At 46.0% G+C, this 23,056-nt stretch overlaps 1 protein-coding gene across 2 annotated transcripts; it reads left to right on the top strand.

Annotated features, from left to right (window-relative positions):
- The first annotated feature begins 651 nt into the window (after nt 1-651).
- On the top strand, nt 652-22,686 carry LOC121531554 (androgen receptor-like). 2 transcript variants are annotated; one of them, XM_041836825.2, is made up of 9 exons: nt 652-1,978; nt 3,603-3,742; nt 3,970-4,086; nt 14,400-14,528; nt 14,675-14,884; nt 16,969-17,113; nt 17,925-18,055; nt 18,147-18,298; nt 21,668-22,686. In XM_041836825.2, exons 1-9 carry the CDS (start codon nt 1,122-1,124, stop codon nt 21,833-21,835), a joined length of 2,049 nt encoding a protein of 682 aa, XP_041692759.1. In that variant the 5' UTR covers nt 652-1,121; the 3' UTR covers nt 21,836-22,686. The 2 variants fall into 2 exon arrangements, with proteins under 2 accessions (XP_041692759.1, XP_041692750.1); XM_041836816.2 differs by having other exon boundaries at nt 14,400-14,534.
- The last annotated feature ends 370 nt before the right edge of the window (nt 22,687-23,056 follow it).

Below are 23,056 nucleotides of genomic sequence, written 5' to 3'. Positions count from 1 at the left end.
CAACATGCTATAACTCTCAGCCATTAGCCCTCTCTCAACCCACAACACACATGAAAATACACAACCCACAACACACATGAAAATACACAACCCACAACATACATGAAAATACACAACCCACAACATACATGAAAATACACAACCCACAACATACATGAAAATACACAACCCACAACACACATGAAAATACACAACCCACAAAACAGAAACTGGGGAAAGTAACAATAAATAAAATAAGTTATGTTGCAAGATAACAATCTCGTTTGCAACAGGAACTAAGCCTGCAGGTGCCTGCAGTAGGTACCTGCAAAGCGCCTATTTAAAAAATAAAATTATTGACCCATTTACACTCAATCAAATGTTTGGTAACACTTTACTACAAACCTCTATCATAAGGCATGATATAGGCTACATAAGTTCATAATGCTGTCATAACAGGTGCCATATAATTGTTGAAGTCATCTTATGACAACTGACATTATGCTGTCATAACACAAACTGAACAACGGATGTGCCATAGATCTCAATCACTTTTTGTAAACAGGAGTGTCTGTGTGTCAGAAAAAAACTGACAACTCACTGTTGTTGTGTTTTTTCATTGGAGGAGGAGGAGGATTGGAGGAGGAGGAAGAGGAGGAGGAGGAGCACACAATGTCTGTTTTGACTGTGAGATAAGACTAACCAGCAACAGCACTCCTCAGTCTCTAAAACTTCACTTAAAATATATTTTTAATACTTTACAGTCAGAATAGCAACAGTCAAATAAGTAACTGATAGATTTAGAGCGATTTGTTATAAACAGACAATAATAACACGGTAAAGAATGAACCTTACCCTACTCGAGTCACAACTTGGACACGTGCCAGCCATTCCTTTCGTGAGGTCACACAGAATGAGCTAAACGCGGAGGCGTCGATGTGATGTGTTATTCATGTGGGCTCCCGTGGTTCATCTTGAAGTGGTTATAGGTGGTGGCCCGACATAACGACATAGAAGGAGTCTCCGGTTACACGGAAAACATTTAGTAGCTCCTTGTGTTTTAGGCCTACTGTGAAAAACGGAGACCTGGAGATCACGTATTTTTTGGAACCTTGCACGACTGGGAAGGGATCAAAACAACAATGCAGAGTGGCACCAATATATCAGAGACAGCCAATGAGTTATGTAACGCGGTGTCTGTGTCTTTAGGTTTGAGTTCGCAGTTAAACGAGATAGCGGATAATGGACGGAGCGATACTGCCTTCTCTGCAGACAGCCGCCCAAATTACGGAAAACGTTTCTCTGTCTCGGAGTCATCTCCAGAGTTTGGAGCAGGCGCAAATATGACCTCAGAGTTAACCAACCAGATGCCGAGGAAAACGATAATTAAATCAAATGATCTCGGGCCATCGTTCGAAGTAAATGAAGACATTAGTGGACTAAATGATGTGGGTTTTTTACAGACACTGGAGCGCGAAAGGGACAGCGAATGCAAGGTGACAAGGCCTATGCACGAGTTGGAGATGGCCCGAGGTCTCCGTAAAAACTCGGACATGTTCGTGAATCTGGATAACGCTAACGCACTCTCCATGCCCTTTCAGTTTGACGAACTGTTACCGTTAAGTTTTCCATTCCGTAAAGACTCCCCAACCCCGTTATTCGGTAGGGACTTTCCGGACCCATTGACCGTCAATAACCTCATCCAAAGCAGACGTAACAAAACCGAACCAGGGCACGAGGGACCCTGTCCGGTGGCGGGTGGATCTTGGTTCTGTAAATATTGTGACAACGGAAATTGCATGTCTTGTGGAGCACGTAAACCCTGTCCCCCTGGGGTTAACTATCAGGACTATGACTCTGGGATGCCACAGAACGGTCATGTCCAGGAGCAAAGTTACCAAAGTGTAATGATGATGCATGAAATGGGTCTTCAGCAAGTGTATCACTCCGCTATCAAGAAGGAGAGTTCTGGATGGATGGGTGCTGACTCAAGCTTGAGGTAGATGTACTCTTTATAAGACATTTCATTTCAATTGTTTCTTTGTTTGTTTCACATAAGACCAAGCAGACCAGAGGCAAATCAATGTAGCTTCTCTAACTATGTCATCATAACAAAACAACAGTAATATCAGATGTTATAATCTGTCAAATTCAATAACAGTTAGGCCACCGAATGGCACCGTATGCCTTATGGGCCCTGCCATTTGAGATGCAGCCGTTTTATATCCATTTTAACAGGTGACCCAATTCCCTGCACCAGCTGCTACAGAGTCTCACTACAAAATACCCATGCTGGAGAGGACAGACTGCAAGTGATAGGTTATTGCCACTGTCCTTTCCAGCATGGCCGTCTAGTGACTACTACACACCAGTGTGTCTGATCCTGACACAACTGTTTACATCCCTAACCAGTGTTTATTGAAGGAGTATCGGAGTAATAGGTTTACAGTCCGCTACCTGCTGACCTTCAACTAACCAGCTGTAATGTATTTAGTCTCAATCCGCCCGGCCCAGTAGGACATTAGGCAACGCTCACCAGTTGAAGATGCACTATGCAGAAGTCGCTCCGCCATTTCCTGGTTGCTAAAATTCTAATAGTTCGCTTAATTTCAGTTAATGTGACAAAACAAGCAAGTATACTGTAGAAAATCATTGTACCGCTGTGAAATAAATTTTCCATAACCAAAAATATTGTATTTTCAGCTGTTTGAAGCTGGTGTACAAAACTGAAAATAAAACTAAATTTAAGCACGGAAAGCATAGAAATAGCGCACATAGAACATATCTACCGATTCTTAGACTTGCTTTCAATGAGAATGACAAATCTATAACTCACATTTCAATGTGAATTTGGTCGGGCCGCCCAAAAGTTACACATTGCAGCATTAATAATAATATCACACTTAATGCCAAGGCTATGGGGTAGCGGGTCAGTCAAAGGTCTAGTAGTGGATATTAATCAAGTTGAATTAATTCACATTCAAGGACCATTTAATTTATAGATAGGTTATTAAAAGTCAAACCAACTTTGCCACGGTCACACACCAGCTGGCTGAAGCTAATTGGCTAAATAATTTGGCTACCTCTTTCCACCTGCAAACACACACGAGATACCCACATCAAACCACTCCCAGAAACCAACTCATGTTTGAATTCAGTCATGGCCACTAGCATTTCTTAATGAACCAAATCTAAAACGAGGCCAAATCAGGAAGTGCAGTCGCCCTTTAAACGGATAGCTGGCTAATTTAAAATGTAAAGTTTGTCAGACTTGTCATACCTCAAAAGTAGTGTAAAGTCGATCTGAGCCCGTATTCCACACCATCTGGTAAATAGATTCTGCTGCTAAATTAATTAGAAGGAATCTGCATGACTCAATCCCACATTATTGGGCATGTATGTGCAGATAGACAGGTATAGGCAGGTAGGTGCGATTCAGATCTGTGTGTGAATGTGGAAGATCTAAAAGAGTGTTAGGTGTTTTCAGGTGTGTGTGTATGTATGTACGTTTGTGTGTGTGTGTGTGTGTGTGTGTGTGTGTGTGTGGTTATATGGTGTATCTGTAAGATCTAAAAGAGTGTTAGGTGTCTGTTTACAGATATGTGTGTATGTGTGTGTTTCAGATGTGAGGATATGTTGCCAGTGAGGGTGTATTTCTCAGACCGGAGGGTGTGTAAGGTATGTGGAGACGAGGCGTCAGGCTGTCACTATGGAGCTGTTACCTGTGGGAGCTGCAAGGTGTTCTTCAAGAGGGCCGCAGAGGGTGAGCCACACACCACATATGCACACATCAAACACGGCACACACACACACTCTCGCACACACACGTTTGTTTTACTATCCTTGTGGGGACCAAACAATTGAGGTCCTCACAAGGATAGTAAAACCAAAAACACCCTCGCAGGCGCGCACACACACACACACACACACATACAGGAAATGGGATACCAAATTCCCCTGTAGCGGCCTTGTTTGTTATTGTGTCCCCAGGTAAGCAGAATCACCTGTGCGCCAGCCGTAACGACTGCACCATCGACAAACTGAGGAGGAAGAACTGTCCTTCCTGTCGTCTCAGCAGATGCTTCCGGTCTGGAATGAGCCTCAAAGGTCACAACTTTTACCATGGCATACACGACTGTTAAATGGAGAGAGGGATAGAAAGAGATAATGAAATAGAGGGGGAGAAGAGGGGAGCAGAGAGGGGAGGGAGGCTACATTTTGGTTTATGAAAAAGCAGGAATCATGACTAGGTCTTTAGGTAGGTTTTAATTGACCATGTTTTTTACCCCCTACCTCTTTCAGATATACCAACAGTTGCTATAAAGAAGCAGGCATGGTAAAATAGTGGGACTTTGGTCTATGTATGAAAGGGATATCTCTCTCTGTCTCTCTCTTTCTTTAACAGTTTTCACATTGAAGATAGCAAAGGGACATTTTCTAGAACTTCTTGAGAGGTTCTATAGAGACAATACTGTTGTGTAAATTTGTGAAATGATCACGTCTCGAACTCTACCTCTGGAGGTCATACACACCACTCATACACCCCCCCCCCCTCAAAGCAGGGCAGTGTAAACAGATTTGTCTCATTGAGATCAACACTTCTACAGTATAAATAGTAATAGCAGAGCAATGTTTTTGAAACAGCTAAAATGTAATGTATTGATATTTTCCTTATATTTGAGACTTGTTTTATTTAAATTGCAGTACAGCCTGTTACATTCTGAAATTGTCGCAGTTGCTGCCGGCTGCACTAAACCACGTAAAACTATGGAAGTCAATTTTTTTGATAGGCCTACTATATCAATTATTTTAAATATGTAAATCAACATTTTGAGAAACGCAATTCACAAGCATGTGCAGACAATTACATTTTAACTTCAAGACAAAAGCACCAGAGTTACTGCTAGCTAACGCTAACAACATCTTCATCAAGTAACATTACCGTAACCTATTAAAAATGAATGATTAGCTCGCTAATACGAATATAAAGTACCATTTGTGAATGCTTGTGAATTGTTGCATTATTCAAGAGTGTAATATGGTTTTGTTGTAATAATGAAAGAGTGTAGGTCTGTCAATAAGTACAAATGAAAAGCAGTACACCGCTTTTGGTATGCGTAGCATCCCTTTTCACCCTCAGGACAGCCTCAATTCGTTGAAACACACAGGAAACTGTTGAGCATGAAAACCCCAGCAGCGTTGCAGTTCTTTACACACTCAAACCGGTGTGCGCCTGGCACCTAGTACCACAACCCGTTCAAAGGCACTTAAATCTTTTGTCTTGCCCATTCACCCTCTGAATGGCACACATCCATGTCTCAATTGTCTCAAGGCTAAAAAATCCTTTAACCTGCCTCCTTCCTGATTGAAGTGGATTTAACAGGTGACATCAATAAGTGATCATAGCTTTGACCTGGATTCACCTGGTCATTCTATGTCATGGAAAGAGGAGATGTACATTCTGTACAAAACATACATACTTTGCAATGCTTAGCCTCTTGGCTAGTGGCTACTGTGACATTCATGGTACTTTTTCGGCTGGTGACATTCCCCTCGCTAATGTGAATTGAAAAGTGTATATATTATGTAAATTGAAATGTCGTACCAATAACTCTATTCAATGAGAATAAAATACTCTTCAGACTTAATACACTATTGGTTAAAATACAGTCGGCTATACATTCGCCCGGACAGTTACCCTCCTTGAGGCAGGGCAGTGTAAACAGAATTGTCTCGTTGAGTCAACACTCCTGCAGTATAAATGGTAATAGCAGAACAATGTTTTTGAAATAGCTGAAATGTATAGACAATTTCCTAATATTGTAACGATCCCGGCGGTCTGAGTCGGGTCCTGTCTGGTGACGAGTGTTTCTGGTCGTAGCTCCTGTTTCCCGAGGGTTCGGGAACGCTCCGGGGAGCGCGCTTGTTTCCGCACCTGCTTCCCATCAGCAATCGGCACACCTGGGCCTAATCATCACCCTTCTTAGGGTCTGGCCCAACATCCAGTTCCTGCCGGATCGTTAGCCATGAACAGTATGTTTTGCCGGCGTATCAGCCTCAGTACTAGAGTTAGTTTTTGTTGTTTTGTTGCACCCTGTTGACCTGCCTGGTACTTACCTCCGTTTTTGTTCTCCCCACAGTCACTCGTCCGGAACCTCTACCCAACCTCTGCCTGATGGTCGGCGGCTGCCGAGCCATCATCGGATCAACCACTGGACCCTCTACAACTCCTCCACGCCGCCGCTCTGTTCCCTGGATTATTTCCCTTCACCCTTGGTTCAGTAAATAAACACTCACCTTTTGACACCACTTACCTTGTCCTGGTCTGCTTCTGGGTTCTGGCTTAGTAAACCGTGACAGAACGATCCGGCCAGTAATGAACCCAGCGGACCTGGACTCTGTTCGCCATGCTATTACCCAGCAGGAGAAGATGTTGGGTCATCATAGCACGGTACTACAGGAGATCGCGTTGTCAGTTCGGAACCTTTCTACCGGTCTGACGGAGGTCCAGAACCAACGCAAGTGGCCGGTGGAGGATCCACTACCGGTTTCATCCATCTCGCCTGCCGCTTCTGAAGCTGTGGCCATCCGTGAGCCCAAGGTTCCGACGCCGGATAAATATGAGGGGAGCTGGGAAGATGCCGTTCCTTCCTTATGCAGTGTGGACTAGTGTTCGATCTACAGCCCTACTCTTATGCCACAGACAAGGCTAGGATAGCCTTTGTGATTGAGTTGCTGCGTGGTGCGTGCGCTGGAGTGGGCTTCAGCCGTTTGGGAACGACAGGATCCCTGCATGGCTTCATACCAGGGGTTCACGACCGAGATGAGGAAGCTCTTCGACCATTCCGTCCGAGGGAGGGACGCAGCTAGGCGCCTGTTTTCGCTTCGCCAAGGAACTCGCAGCGTGGCCGACTTCGTGATTGAGTTCAAGACGTTGGCTGTGGAGAGTGGGTGGAACGAGGAGTCTCTGCAAGCGGCCTTTTACCAGGGTCTGTCGGAGCAGCTCAAGGATGAGTTGATCTCCTATCCGGAGCCTAGTGACCTGGACAGCTTGGTAGCCTTGTCCATTCGGGTGGATAATCGAGTCCGAGAGCGAAGGAGGGAGAAGCAATGGGGTCCGTCCAATCGATCAGTTTCTCAGTTCCCAGTCGGGTCGGGTGGGGGACCAGAACACATCGATCATTCTCCACCACAGTGGATTAGTGGAGAGGTCCTCTCTCCCGATTCGGAACCCATGCAAGTGGGGGCGGCACGGGTTAACCAAGGAGGAGCGTCAACATAGACGTAAGACCAACTGCTGCCTCTACTGTGGTAGCTCGGGACATTACATCTCCACTTGTTCCCGGCGGTCGTCAAACTGCCCGGCTCGCTAAAGTTGGGAGGACTTTTAGCGAGCCAGTTTCAACCTCTCAGTACCTCTGTCAGACCCCGCTTCCCGGCTACCCTTGTGAACAGGAATCAGAGCTTAGCGCTTAACGCTTTTATCGATTCAGGTGCCGATGGAAGCTTTCTTGATGCCGAGTTGGTGGAACAGCTGGGGCTTTCCAAGGAGCAATTGCCGGAAGCCATTGAAGCGACCACTCTGAACGGCAGTAGTCTGGCACGTATCACGATGAGGACTGAACCGGTTAAGATGCGGTTGTCAGGGAATCATTCTGAGATGATTTCATTTTTTCATTCTGCCGTCTTCCCATGTTCCTCTGGTCCTTGGATACCCCTGGCTGAAGGAACACAATCCCACGTTCGATTGGGTGACGGGCAAGGTAACGAGTTGGAGCCTGGATTGTCATGCTAACTGTCTCAAGACTGCCTGCCCCCATTCGGTTCCCAGTCAGGTGATTGAGGCTAAACCTCCAGATTTGTCCCTGGTTCCCGAGACATATCACGATTTGGGGAGGTTTTCAGTAAGCAGAAGGCTCTGTCACTCCCTCCCCACCGACCATATGATTGTGCCATCAACCTGGTCCCTGGAGCTGTCTACCCCAAGGGAAGGTTATACAGTATCTCCCGACCTGAACGTGAGGCGTTGGAGACCTACATCAAGGAGTCCCTAGCTGCTGGTCTCGTTCGTCCCTCGTCATCACCCCCTGGGGGCAGGATTCTTCTTTGTGGGTAAGAAGGATGGCTCTCTTCGACCATGTATTGACTATCGGGGGTTGAATGACATCACGGTCAAGAACAAGTATCCCCTGCCCTTGATGAGTTCTGCCTTCGACTCCTTACAGGGTGCTACGGTGTTCACCAAGTTAGACCTACGCAATGCGTATCACCTGGTCCGGATCAGAGAGGGGGACGAGTGGTTGACGGGTTTCAATACACCGATGGGGCACTTCGAGTATCAGGTGATGCCGTTTGGACTGACCAATGCTCCAGCGGTATTCCAGAGTATGGTGAACGACGTCCTGAGAGATATGATCGGTCTCTTCGTGTTTGTTTACCTGGATGACATTCTGATCTTCTCGAAGGAACCTACCGACCACGTCCAGCATGTCCGGCAGGTTCTGCAGCGATTGTTGGAGAATCGCCTGTTCGTGAAGGCCGAGAAGTGCGAGTTTCACGCCCACACAACATCCTTTCTCGGGTACATCATCTCCAGGGGAGAGATTAGGATGGACCAGGAGAAGGTTAGAGCGGTTCTGGAATGGGCCCAGCCCGGTACGAGATTGCAGCTCCAGAGATTTTTGGGGTTTGCGAATTTCTACCGCAGATTCATCCGGGATTACAGCCGTGTGGCCGCTCCATTAACTGCCTTGACTTCCAGCATCAGGACCTTCAAGTGGAATCCGGAGGCGGATCGAGCGTTCTGGATTTGAAGAGGCGATTCACCAACGCACCGATTCTCTCTCAACCGGACACGGCCCGTCAGTTCGTTGTTGAAGTGGACGCGTCTGATGTGGGAGTTGGCGCCATCCTGTCGCAGCGATGCTCCACGGACAGTAAACTCCATCCCTGCGCCTACTACTCTCGTCGCCTTTCACCTGCGGAGAGGAATTACGATGTGGGTAACCGGGAGCTTCTCGCGGTGAAACTTGCCTTGGAGGAGTGGCGCCACTGGTTGGAGGGGGCGGAGCAACCGTTTATTGTCTGGACTGACCACAAGAATCTTGCTTACGTGCAATCGGCGAAACGTCTCAACTCCCGTCAGGCCAGGTGGGCGTTGTTTTTCGGACGATTCAAGTTTGTCCTGACGTTCCGACCTGGGTCTAAGAACGGCAAGGCGGACGCCTTGTCCCGGATGTTCTCCAAGACGGAGGAGAGTGGGTCCAAGACCGAGACTATTCTCCCCCGGAACTGCGTCGTGGGAGCAGTCATGTGGAAGATTGAGGAGGAGGTGCTGGCGGCCCTTCGGACTCAGCCCGGTCCCGGTAACGGTCCACCCGGTCGGTTGTTTGTGCCTGAGTCGGTTCGTCCTGCTGTTCTCAAGTGGTCCCACGCCAGTAAGATGGCTTGTCACCCTGGCGTGGCTCGGACTATGGCGTTTCTTCGCAGACGTTTTTGGTGGCCTGCCATGGCCGAGGATACTCGGGGTTTTGTTGCTGCCTGTCCAGTGTGTGCGCAGAATAAGAGTACCAATCGGCCCAGCTCTGGACTACTTCACCCCCTTCCTATTCCCCGGCGTCCATGGTCGCATCTGGCCCTGGACTTCGTCACGGGGTTGCCCGCTTCTGAGGGGAACACGGTCGTTCTGACTATCGTGGACAGATTCAGCAAGTTCGCCCACTTTGTGCCGATTGCCAAGCTTCCCTCTGCCTCGGAGACGTCCGAGATCCTGGTTAGGGGAGGTTTTCAGGGTCCACGGTTTGCCCAGTGATATCGTTTCCGACCGTGGCCCTCAGTTTACCTCTGCTGTCTGGAAGTCCTTCTGTTCGGCCATTGGAGCTACAGTCAGTCTCACATCTGGTTTTCACCCCCAATCCAATGGTCAGGCGGAGAGAGCCAACCAGAAGATGGAATCCACGCTACGCTGTCTGGTCTCTTCCAACCCCACCTCCTGGGCCTCTCAGTTGCCTTGGGTTGAGTATGCCCACAATACTCTCCCTACATCTGCCACTGGGATGTCTCCCTTCCAGTGCCTGTATGGCTACCAACCTCCCCTGTTCCCTTCTCAGGAGAAGGAGCTCTCAGTGCCTTCTGTTCAGGCCCACATTCGTCGTTGCCACCGGACCTGGCATCGGGCCAGAAAGGCACTCCTTAGAGGTTCGGACCGGTATCAGCTCCAGGCGAATCGTCGCCGGATCCCCGCTCCCACCTATACCATCGGAGATAGGGTTTGGTTGGCCACACGGGATCTTCCGTTACGGACTGAGTCTAGGAAGTTGTTACCGAAGTTCATTGGTCCGTTTGTGGTGGAGAAGGTGATCAATCCAGTGGCAGTTCGACTCAAACTACCGAGGACGCTCAGAGTCCATCCCACCTTTCATGTCTCCTGCCTCAAGCCTGTCCTCCTCAGTCCTCTGTTGCCTCCTCCGCCTCCTCCTCCTCCTCCTCGGATGATCGGAGGTGGTCCTGCCTACACGGTGCGGCGCATCATGGATTCCCGACGGCGGGGCCGGGGTTTCCAGTATCTCGTGGACTGGGAGGGGTATGGTCCTGAGGAGAGGAGTTGGGTTCCGCGGCGACAGGTCCTAGATCCGGATCTCATCAGGGACTTCTACCGCCTCCATCCTGGCGCTCCGGGAGTCCGCCCGGTGGCGTTTGGTCGGAGGGGGTACTGTAACGATCCCGGCGGTCTGAGTCGGGTCCTGTCTGGTGACGAGTGTTTCTGGTCGTAGCTCCTGTTTCCCGAGGGTTCGGGAACGCTCCGGGGAGCGCGCTTGTTTTCGCACCTGCTTCCCATCAGCAATCGGCACACCTGGGCCTAATCATCACCCTTCTTAGGGTCTGGCCCAACATCCAGTTCCTGCCGGATCGTTAGCCATGAACAGTATGTTTTGCCGGCGTATCAGCCTCAGTACTAGAGTTAGTTTTTGTTGTTTTGTTGCACCCTGTTGACCTGCCTGGTACTTACCTCCGTTTTGTTCTCCCCACAGTCACTCGTCCGGAACCTCTACCCAACCTCTGCCTGATGGTCGGCGGCTGCCGAGCCATCATCGGATCAACCACTGGACCCTCTACAACTCCTCCACGCCGCCGCTCTGTTCCCTGGATTATTTCCCTTCACCCTTGGTTCAGTAAATAAACACTCACCTTTTGACACCACTTACCTTGTCCTGGTCTGCTTCTGGGTTCTGGCTTAGTAAACCGTGACAAATATTTGAGACTTGTTTTATTGAGTTTTTATCTTAAATCGCAGTAACATCCTGTTACATTCAGAAATTGTCGCAGTATCTGCCGGCTGCACTGAGCCACTTAAAACTATGGAAGCTCATCCCCACCACCAAAAACATGTCAAATGTAGATCATACAAATAGGATAATTATGTTTTTTTCATTTGTAGCCTGTGTTGCCAACTTTGTCGCTATATATAGCGAATTTTCAGACCCCTCCAGCGACTTCCATTGGTAGAAGATTCGAGCGACATAATTCAGCTGCTTTTCAGGCTGCCTTTATTATCACTGACTTCTCACCAGTGATGTCATCATAACCAGTAACATTTTCCATTTGGGGAGTTTTGACACAGAGGGTTTCTATGGTTTTGATAGCATGTAGCGACTTTTCCCCACGCAATTCTGCCACATACGAGAAGTGGGATAAACTGTCTGCAACAGAAGTCACAGCAACGGTGCACACACAGGCAGAGAAGCACCAGGGGAGGGGGTGTGCTGCGGAGGAGGCGAAAACGTTATGTCGGGGACCGCAGCTGTGGCGCAGCAAGGCAAAATGGGGCTGTGACGTCGCCACGGCAACAGCAAAACGTAATCTAGCGACAAATCAAGGGGCCAATAGCAGATCTCACTGAAAAATAGTTGACAACACTGTTTAACATTGTGAAGTGATTTCAGATGTGGCACCACAGGTCCCAGAGTGGTGGGGGAGAAATTGTTTTCCTGGGGCTTAGAGTTTTTCCTGATTTGGTAGTAGGCTAACCTAAAGGGTACTACACAGAATACGCAAACGGCGCTGACGTAGCGCAGTGTCGCAACGTCGTTACAAAAGGGGCGGCTTGTTGTGCGCTCAGAAATTCGACGTACCCCATGCCACATGAAAATTGTAACGTGCCGTATCATCCCTTCTGTAGCCGTGGGGGCAGTGTTGTGTAAGCAATGAAGCTTGCTTGGTTCCTTGATCTGATCTACAGTATAGGCTATAGGCTTTGCATCAAAGAAGCCTCTTTTGCATTGATAAGCAAATATAATCACTAGTTATTACTTCTAAACAAAATACCTTTTTGGGTGGATTCTAATAAGGCTACAATGTTGTTTGGTTTATTGTTTGAACAGTAGCTTAGAATACAGGCTATTGTGAAATGGTAGAAATTCTGTAGCCAACTGTAGTCATCTAGCATTCTTCTCCTTGACCAAAACATGACATTCTGTGTTTTTTTTTTTTTTTACATACAAATAAAATCCCACTCCACCCACATGCACACACGTAGATCAACGGAGTGGAGCTTGTAGTAACCTTAACCAACTCTGACCCTAGTTGTAGTGAATGACATAAATCAGCTGTAAAAAAACAGTTTTATATGGACGATGATGTGGCCAGATTATTATTCTAATCAGGTCATAAGGTTTAAACAAATAAATAAATAAATAAAAACTCCTGGGAAAACACCTGGGCCTAGGAAGGATGAAAACATGAAAACCCTTTACACAGAGACAACAACTGCTAATGTTTTTTTTTTGTTTTTAGCAGGGCTGAGCTCGCTGTATGCAGGGTTGCAAGGTATAGGCCTTTGCATCTGTAATTAGAAAGATACTCATACAGTATGTCATCACTATTGTGTTGATTGATCAATTAAAGTCAAGATTTTTGGATTAAAAAGGCCTAGCCTAGCCACCCGAAGTTTAATCACATTCACATTTTCTCAGAACACAAATAAATTGGCCTATTTTAGGCTATAAAAACATGATGTTATGTTTCCCCTGGCCCAGATGGGATCAGAGCGCATAGGCTGCTCTAGGCTACCTGGATCTGTACTTATCTATTTCATAATTAAAAATTATTATTTTTTTAAATCAGATATGATGCTTTTTACCACAATTTCCACAAAATGCTCATTACTGCAACTATCCAAAAGAGTAGTAAACTAATCAATTGCTAATATTTTTTGAAAATGCCTGAGTTAAAAATAACACTGAAAATAAAAATATACAAAATTAAATTATAATAAAATTAAATCTGACTTTTTCCCAATTTGAGCTTTTTAGCCATTTGGGTAATGAGAAGGCCAAGTGGGGTAAAGGGGGTGTTGGAGAATAAGAACCTCATTCTGAAGGCATTAACTTCTACTACTCCTCTACATGATGCATCATGGGTGAATAAAACTTTATTCAAGGAGTTTTTACAGGAACTTGAAAAAGTGTTACAGTAATAAGACACATGTCCACAGACACTGTGTTTGTACGTAATAAATATTATAGTTTAATGTAAACTTCAACTAGTATACAATATTTATGATTTATGAACAAACTGCAGCAACATATTCTGTGTTTTATTCAAATCACAATTTTATAAAATGACCCAAGAATTTAATCCGGACACATTTCGGTAATGAGAATTTTGAAAAATGTACCAAATTCAGGTGAAAATGTAAAATGTATTTAAAATAAGACACTTGGCCAAAAACTAGACATCTTAGTCCTCAGAATGATAGTTGATTTTTGCAGATGCATCATGGTTTTGTAACTCAATTTGCTACAGACATGTTTAAAACTGGTTTCATGACAATCATCCACCTGCAGCTGTGGTTGTTATCAGTAGGCTACAGTTGTTCAGATTGAAGCACAGACTAATTGTGCACGTTGACAAATCATGAGGCATTTCTATTTTATTTTTTGTTGGCAGGTATGAGCTTCCAAATAAAAATAGCTCATTGCAGTGAATTCACTTACTGTATACCCACATTTTCAGTCACAATTAGCTTTTATCACATGTAATGATGTGCATGATATAGATAAAAATGAAGCCTTTTGTATTTTTATATTTGTAATCGTTCGTTTTTGATAGGCTTACAGTACTTGATGAAGACATGCTGTTATAGCAACTCTGGGCTTTTGTCTTGAAGCTAAAATGTAATGAGTGTAGCCTACAGACGAGAAGATCAACCTTTTAATTGTCTGCACATACAGTGCATTCGGAAGGTATTCAGACCCCTTGACGTTTTCCACATTTTGTTACATTACAGCCTTATACTACAATTGAATGTGAATGGAAAAGTAGAATTCTCTTTCGCCACCCCTCTCCTCAGACGCCTTCATATCTCGTAGTGGTAATAGGGCCTTTCTCTCTGTCCTACTTCTGTGTGTGGTGCATTTCAGGCCGGAAGCTGAGGGGAGCTGGCCCGCTGAAAGGAGGAGTGGAGGGGGGAACACAAGCACCCGGCAGAGAGAGGGAAGGAGAGAGGACTGGGGGGAGAGAGTTAGCCACCATTTCCCCACAGGCTCAATGTGAGGGTACTGTATGCAATTTTTTCAAGTGAGCCCTGACAAAGAAAGCAGTTACAACTCAATTCAGAATTTACCCCAACCCTGGGGTAGAACATATTCAGTCTCAACTCATCTCGCCTTGTCTCATCTCATATCCCTTTCTGCAGGCTATGCTGCCTCGCAGGCTCACGCTCTTGGCCCCTCCCCCAGCCTGCACCCCTCCCTCCTCAATGTCCTGAGTTCCATCGAGCCAGGAATGGTCAACGCAGGCCATGACACCTCCCAGCCAGACTGTTTCGCCTCGCTACTGTCCAGTCTCAACGAGCTGGGAGAGAGACAACTGGTGTCTGTGGTGAACTGGGCTAAAGCCATGCCAGGTAAACCACTCTTCCTGTATCCTACTGTTATCTCACCACTACATGGTACCAACCCTCTAACTCTGTATCCTACTGTTATCTATCCTGAGTGGATCCTGCTCTATCCTGAGTGGCGCAGTGGTCTAAGGCACTGTATCGCAGTGCTAACTGTGCCACTAGAGATCCTGGTTCAAATCCAGGCTCTGTCGCAGCCGGCCGCGACCGGGAGACTCATGGGCGGCGCACAATTGGGCCAGCGTCGTCCAGGGTAGGGGAGGGAATGGCCGGCAGGGATGTAGCTCAGTTGATAGAGTATGGCGTTTGCAACGCCAGGGTTGTGGGTTTGATTCCCACGGGGGGGGGCAGTATAAAAAATAAATAAAATAATATGTATTCACTAACTGTAAGTCGCTCTGGATAAGAGCGTCTGCTAAATGACAAAAAAATGTAAAATGTAAATGTAAATCTAACCACTACATGGTACCAACCCTCTAACCCTGTATCCTACTGTTATCTAACCACTACATGGTACCAACCCTCTAACTCTGTATCCTACTGTTATCTAACCACTACATGGTACCAACCCTCTAACCCTGTATCCTACTGTTATCTAACCACTACATGGTACCAACCCTCTAACTCTGTATCCTACTGTTATCTAACCACTACATGGTACCAACCCTCTAACTCTGTATCCTACTGTTATCTAACCACTACATGGTACCAACCCTCTAACTCTGTATCCTACTGTTATCTAACCACTACATGGTACCAACCCTCTAACCCTGTATCCTACTGTTATCTAACCACTACATGGTACCAACCCTCTAACTCTGTATCCTACTGTTATCTAACCACTACATGGAACCAACCCTCTAACCCTGTATCCTACTGTTATCTAACCACTACATGGTACCAACCCTCTAACCCTGTATCCTACTGTTATCTAACCACTACATGGTACCAACCCTCTAACTCTGTATCCTACTGTTATCTAACCACTACATGGTACCAACCCTCTAACTCTGTATCCTACTGTTATCTAACCACTACATGGTACCAACCCTCTAACCCTGTATCCTACTGTTATCTAACCACTACATGGTACCAACCCTCTAACCCTGTATCCTACTGTTATCTAACCACTACATGGTACCAACCCTCTAACCCTGTATTTTTTTACATTTTACGTCATTTAGCAGACGATCTTATCCAGAGCGACTTACATTTTTTAAATTTATTTTTCATACCCCCGTGTGAATCGAACCCACAAACCTGGCGTTGCAAACGCCATGCTCTACCAACTGAGCTACATCCCTGCCGGCCATTCCCTCCCCTACCCTAGACGACGCTGGGCCAATTGTGCGCCGCCCATGAGTCTCCCGGTCACGGCCGGCTACGACAGAGCCTGGATCCTACTGTTATCTAACCACTACATGGTACCAACCCTCTAACCCTGTATCCTACTGTTATCTAACCACTACATGGTACCAACCCTCTAACCCTGTATCCTACTGTTATCTAACCACTACATGGTACCAACCCTCTAACTCTGTATCCTACTGTTATCTAACCACTACATGGTACCAACCCTCTAACCCTGTATCCTACTGTTATCTAACCACTACATGGTACCAACCCTCTAACCTACTGTTATCTAACCACTACATGGTACCAACCCTCTAACTCTGTATCCTACTGTTATCTAACCACTACATGGTACCAACCCTCTAACCCTGTATCCTACTGTTATCTAACCACTACATGGTACCAACCCTCTAACTCTGTATCCTACTGTTATCTAACCACTACATGGTACCAACCCTCTAACCCTGTATCCTACTGTTATCTAACCACTACATGGTACCAACCCTCTAACTCTGTATCCTACTGTTATCTAACCACTACATGGTACCAACCCTCTAACTCTGTATCCTACTGTTATCTAACCACTACATGGTACCAACGCTCTAACCCAGGTGTGATAGAGACAGCTGGTCTGTGTATGACTGATACCAGTGCTGTAGCCTCAGTTCTACCTTTTTATTTCCTTCCCACTAGAGGGGGCTATACTCATAACTTGTTTTATTCCCCCTGTACTGTAGGATTCAGGGAGCTGCATGTAGAAGACCAGATGTCAGTGATCCAGTCTTCGTGGCTGGGGTTGATGGTGTTCGCTCTGGGCTGGAGGTCCTACACCAACTCCGATGCCAGAGAGCTCTACTTCGCTCCTGACCTCATCTTCAACGAGTGAGTACAACTATTGTCTTGCTGAATACAATATTGATGACAATCTCTCGCTCTCTCTCTTTCTCTAGACAACAAACAAAAGGGAAATAAACAATCTGAAATGAACAGTAAACATTTCACTCACAAAAGTTTTAAAAATAATATAGACATTTGAAATGTTATATTTAACCAATAAGGCCCGAGGGGGTGTGATATATGGCCAATATACCACGGCTGAGGGCTCTTCTTATAACGACACAACGCGGCGTGCCTGGATACAGCCCTTAGCCATGGTAAATTGGCCATATATAACAAATCCCTGAGGTGCCTTATTGCTATTATAAACTGGTTACCAACGTAATTAGAGCAGTAAAAATAAATGTTTTGTCATACCCGTGGTATACGGTCTGATATACCACGTCTGTCAGCCAATCAGCATTCAGGGCTCGAACCACCCAGTTGATAATATTAGCTATATAACAACACTCTCTCTCTCTCAACTTCTCTCCCTCTTATCCTCCCTCCCTCTCAATTCAATTCATTGGCATGGGAAACATGTTTACATTGGCAATGCAAATGAAATAGACAATACAAAAAAGGAAATGAACAAGGGAAACATTTGTAAACATTACTCACTCACTCTCTCTCTCTTTCTCTCTCTCTCTCTCTCTCTCTCTCTCTATATATATATATATATATATATATCTTACTCTCACCTTCTCACCCTCTCTCTCTCTCCCTCGCTTTCTCTCCATCTGTCTGTCTGTCTGTCTGTCTGTCTGTCTGTCTGTCTCTCTACCTCTTTACCTCTCTCTCCCCACCCCCACCCCAGTCAGAGGATGCGTGTGTCCAGTATGTATGAACACTGTGTCCAGTTCCGTCTGCTATCCCAGAGGTTCTGTGTGCTCAGAGTCACCCAGGAAGAGTTCCTCTGTATGAAGGCTCTGCTCCTCTTCAGCATCAGTGAGTCACATCACTGACACACTGACACTAAGTGACTGTATCATTATCTGTTTCAATATTTGCTTATTTCTTTGTGTGTGTTGTCTGTTAGTCCCTGTGAAGGGTCTGAGGAATCAGAAGTGTTTTGACGAGCTGAGGTTCTCTTACATCAAGGAGCTGGATCGTCTGGCCAGCCACCATGGAGAAAAACACCACACACAACGTCTGTTCCAGCTCACACAGCTACTGGACTACCTACACCCGGTAATATACACTAACCCTGACCTCTAACCTCTAACCCCTAACCTGTACACAATGCCTGTTCCAGCTAACACAGCTACTGGACTACCTACGTCCGGTAATATACACTAACCCTGACCTCTAACCTCTAACCCCTAACCCGTACACAATGCCTGTTCCAGCTAACACAGCTACTGGACTACCTACGTCCGGTAATATACACTAACCCTGACCTCTAACCTCTAACCCCTAACCCATACACAATGCCTGTTCCAGCTAACACAGCTACTGGACTACCTACGTCCGGTAATATACACTAACCCTGACCTCTAACCTCTAACCCCTAACCCGTACACAATGCCTGTTCCAGCTAACACAGCTACTGGACTACCTACGTCCGGTAATATACACTAACTCTAACCTCTAACCCCTAACCTGTACACAATGCCTGTTCCAGCTAACACAGCTACTGGACTACCTACGTCCGGTAATATACACTAACCCTGACCTCTAACCTCTAACCCCTAACCTGTACACAATGCCTGTTCCAGCTAACACAGCTACTGGACTACCTACGTCCGGTAATATACACTAACCCTGACCTCTAACCTCTAACCCCTAACCCGTACACAATGCCTGTTCCAGCTAACACAGCTACTGGACTACCTACGTCCGGTAATATACACTAACCCTGACCTCTAACCTCTAACCCCTAACCCGTACACAATGCCTGTTCCAGCTAACACAGCTACTGGACTACCTAACGTCCGGTAATATACACTAACCCTGACCTCTAACCTCTAACCCCTAACCCGTACACAATGCCTGTTCCAGCTAACACAGCTACTGGACTACCTACGTCCGGTAATATACACTAACCCTGACCTCTAACCTCTAACCCCTAACCTGTACACAATGCCTGTTCCAGCTAACACAGCTACTGGACTACGTACGTCCGGTAATATACACTAACCCTGACCTCTAACCTCTAACCCCTAACCTGTACACAATGCCTGTTCCAGCTAACACAGCTACTGGACTACCTACGTCCGGTAATATACACTAACCCTGACCTCTAACCTCTAACCCCTAACCTGTACACAATGCCTGTTCCAGCTAACACAGCTACTGGACTACGTACGTCCGGTAATATACACTAACCCTGACCTCTAACCTCTAACCCCTAACCTGTACACAATGCCTGTTCCAGCAGTAATCTAATGATAATAATAGATTTAATTAGTATAGCGCTTTTCATTACAGCAAGAATCTCAAAGACGTTCTTAAAACAACAAAACAAAACATTTCAGTTAGCCTATTGACAGTTCTAGCTGGAAGGTCTTCCACGGTCATTCACAGAGGCAGGTGCCAGTCCAACAGGTCACATCCTGTGTCCGACCCACTCTCCTTGTGCGCTTACCTCACCCGTGCTGTCCACGTCTCTTCCGACCGAGGTCCAGATGAAGGGTTGAGGTCCAGATGAAGGTTTGAGGCCCAGAAGAAGGGTTGAGGTCCAGATGAAGGGTTGAGGTCCAGATTAAGGTTTGAGGTCCAGATTAAGGGTTGAGGTCCAGATTAAGGGTTGAGGTCCAGAAGAAGGTTTGAGGCCCAGAAGAAGGGTTGAGGTCCAGATGAAGGGTTGAGGCCCAGATGAAGGGTTGAGGTCCAGATTAAGGGTTGAGGTCCAGATTAAGGGTTGAGGTCCAGAAGAAGGTTTGAGGCCCAGAAGAAGGGTTGAGGTCCAGATGAAGGGTTGAGGCCCAGATGAGTCCTTGCGCTAGCCTACGACTCAACGTCTTTAAGGGACGCGCTCACCGGCCAAGCACATGCACATTCAATGATGTAAGGTCCGATCACTTCTGACGCCAATGTAATGAAACAGGCAGGGAGGGCTGCTCGAACCCTCAACCTTCTGGCCCGAAGCCCAGAGTGTAAAAGCATGCTCTTGTGGATGTCGATATCCGCACTTATAAACCCAGGGTTGCTACAATATATACAATCAAAACTTACTTAGCTAACAAACTAAAAAGTTGATTAAAAAAGATTGTCAAGAACACTTAAAAATTCTAATATGTACAGTATTTACAGAGCTCTCTGCCTAGGCGACCTCACTGCGCCATGGCAACCACAGAACTGACATATCCCTGACCTCTAACCCTTAACCCGTACACAACACCTGTTCCAGTTAACCCAGCTACTGTACTACCGTCACCTGGTAATATAGACCTACTACCCCTAACCACTGACCTCTAACCTTAACCCGTACACAACACCTGTTCCAGTTAACCCAGCTACTGTACTACCGTCACCTGGTAATATAGACCTACTACCCCTAACCACTGACCTCTAACCTTAACCCGTACACAACACCTGTTCCAGTTAACCCAGCTACTGTACTACCGTCACCTGGTAATATAGACCTACTACCCCTAACCACTGACCTCTAACCTTAACCCGTACACAACACCTGTTCCAGTTAACCCAGCTACTGTACTACCGTCACCTGGTAATATAGACCTACTACCCCTAACCTCTAACCCTTAACCCGTACACAACACCTGTTCCAGTTAACCCAGCTACTGTACTACCGTCACCTGGTAATATAGACCTACTACCCAGGGCCAGCCTAGCTTTTTGGGGGCCCTAAGCGTGATTTGGTTTGGGGGCCGCCCACTTCGTGGGTAAAACATTTGAGTGGCCCCCCTCTTGAGGGTGGAGAGAAAAAGATGTATGTTTAAAAGTTAACTTCCTGCAATTCTACGTATTTTGCCAGGTGGCGTAATTTTCTGGGGGGGTTTTAAAGAACATTTTCTGCAATTCTACACATTTTGCCATGGGGTGGAGAGAAAATTGTGTAGTTTTTAAAACAAATTTCATGCAATTCTACAAATTTTGCCATTGGGCCAAGAGAAGAAATAACAGTTTTAAAGCGAATTTCCTGCAATTGGACACATTTTGCCCTGACTTATGCCATGCACATATGATGTCTGAGTGAGAGTGACTAACAAAATAAAATGGGGCCCCCTGGAGGTCAGGACCCCTGGGCACATGCCCTGCGTGCCTGGTCAGTAGTCGGCCATGATTACTACAAGGTGTAGATAGCTGGCTAGGCTAACTTAACAATTATTTATTTTTTAGCTGACACGGGCTAATTGAGTGACTGTCAGTGACTGGCATAACAAGAGAAACTACCAAATGTTGAAATTGCATCTTGTGTATTCTACTATTCTAACACTATCCCCAACTGAGTTCCTAAAATATTTTTTGGGGTTGGGGGCCCCCGTAGTGGCCGGGGGCCCTGTTGTCCTGCTACTACCCCTAACCCCTGACCTGTTCAACCCCCCCCTGCTTTGGTGGTACTGACAGTTGACACTCTCTCTCTCTCTCTCTCAGATTGTGAGGAAGCTGCACCAGTTCACCTATGATCTGTTTATCCAGGCCCAGTCTCTGCCCACCAGAGTCAGCTATCCAGAGATGATCTCTGAGATCGTCAGCGTTCACGTGCCCAAGATGCTCACAGGCATAGTTCAGCCAATCCTCTTTCACAATACACCTTGCTAGAGGGTCATCATATCACAATGCACCTTGATAGAGGGTCATCCTATCACAATGCACCTTGCTAGAGGATCATCATATCACAATGCACCTTGCTAGAGGTTCAACCTATCACAATGCACCTTGCTAGAGGATCATCATATCACAATGCACCTTGATAGAGGGTCATCCTATCACAATGCACCTTGCTAGAGGATCATCCTATCACAATGCACCTTGCTAGAGGATCATCATATCACAATGCACCTTGCTAGAGGTTCAACCTATCACAATGCACCTTGCTAGAGGATCATCATATCACAATGCACCTTGCTAGAGGTTCAACCTATCACAACGCACCTTGCTAGAGGGTCATCATATCACAATGCACCTTGCTAGAGGGTCATCCTATCACAATGCACCTTGCTAGAGGTTCAACCTATCACAATGCACCTTGCTAGAGGATCATCATATCACAATGCACCTTGCTAGAGGTTCAACCTATCACAACGCACCTTGCTAGAGGGTCATCATATCACAATGCACCTTGCTAGAGGGTCATCCTATCACAATGCACCTTGCTAGAGGTTCAACCTATCACAATGCACCTTGCTAGAGGGTCATCATATCACAATGCACCTTGCTAGAGGTTCAACCTATCACAAAACACTATTAGAGGTTCAACCCAGGGCCGGCCCTAGGCATAAGTTATTTTATATTTGATTTTATATTTTTGGAACTCAGTCGGGGTCTCAACTTACTGTTGAGAGTTAAAATAGTAAAATACATAGGTTGAGACCTTTTTGAAAGAGCACAGTTAGAAAGATATGGCATATAGAAGCAAACCAGATGGACATCATGAAAATGATCGGAGAGGTTGAGGGTAGAGGAAGTTCAGGAGTAAAAACAAACAAAATATAATTATTGTAAAATTGACTGTGTCCATAAAATGTATATAGTATGTATAAGCTGGAAGTAGAGGCTTAAGCATTGTTGTTCACTAGTTTACTCCAATTAGGGAAGGGGTGGTGGGGTTGGAAAGTAATAAAAGGAAATATATTTTTTTAAAGGATATGTATGTGTATATGTATGTGTGTGTATATACACTGCTCAAAAAAATAAAGGGAACACTTAAACAACACAATGTAACTCCAAGTCAATCACACTTCTGTGAAATCAAACTGTCCACTTAGGAAGCAACACTGATTGACAATACATCTCACATGCTGTTTGCAAATGGAATAGACA

The sequence above is a fragment of the Coregonus clupeaformis genome, chromosome 21 (genome assembly GCF_020615455.1).
Source record: "Coregonus clupeaformis isolate EN_2021a chromosome 21, ASM2061545v1, whole genome shotgun sequence".
In the NCBI taxonomy this organism is placed as follows: Eukaryota; Metazoa; Chordata; class Actinopteri; order Salmoniformes; family Salmonidae; genus Coregonus; species Coregonus clupeaformis.
This window is presented reverse-complemented; position numbering and strand designations above follow the sequence as displayed.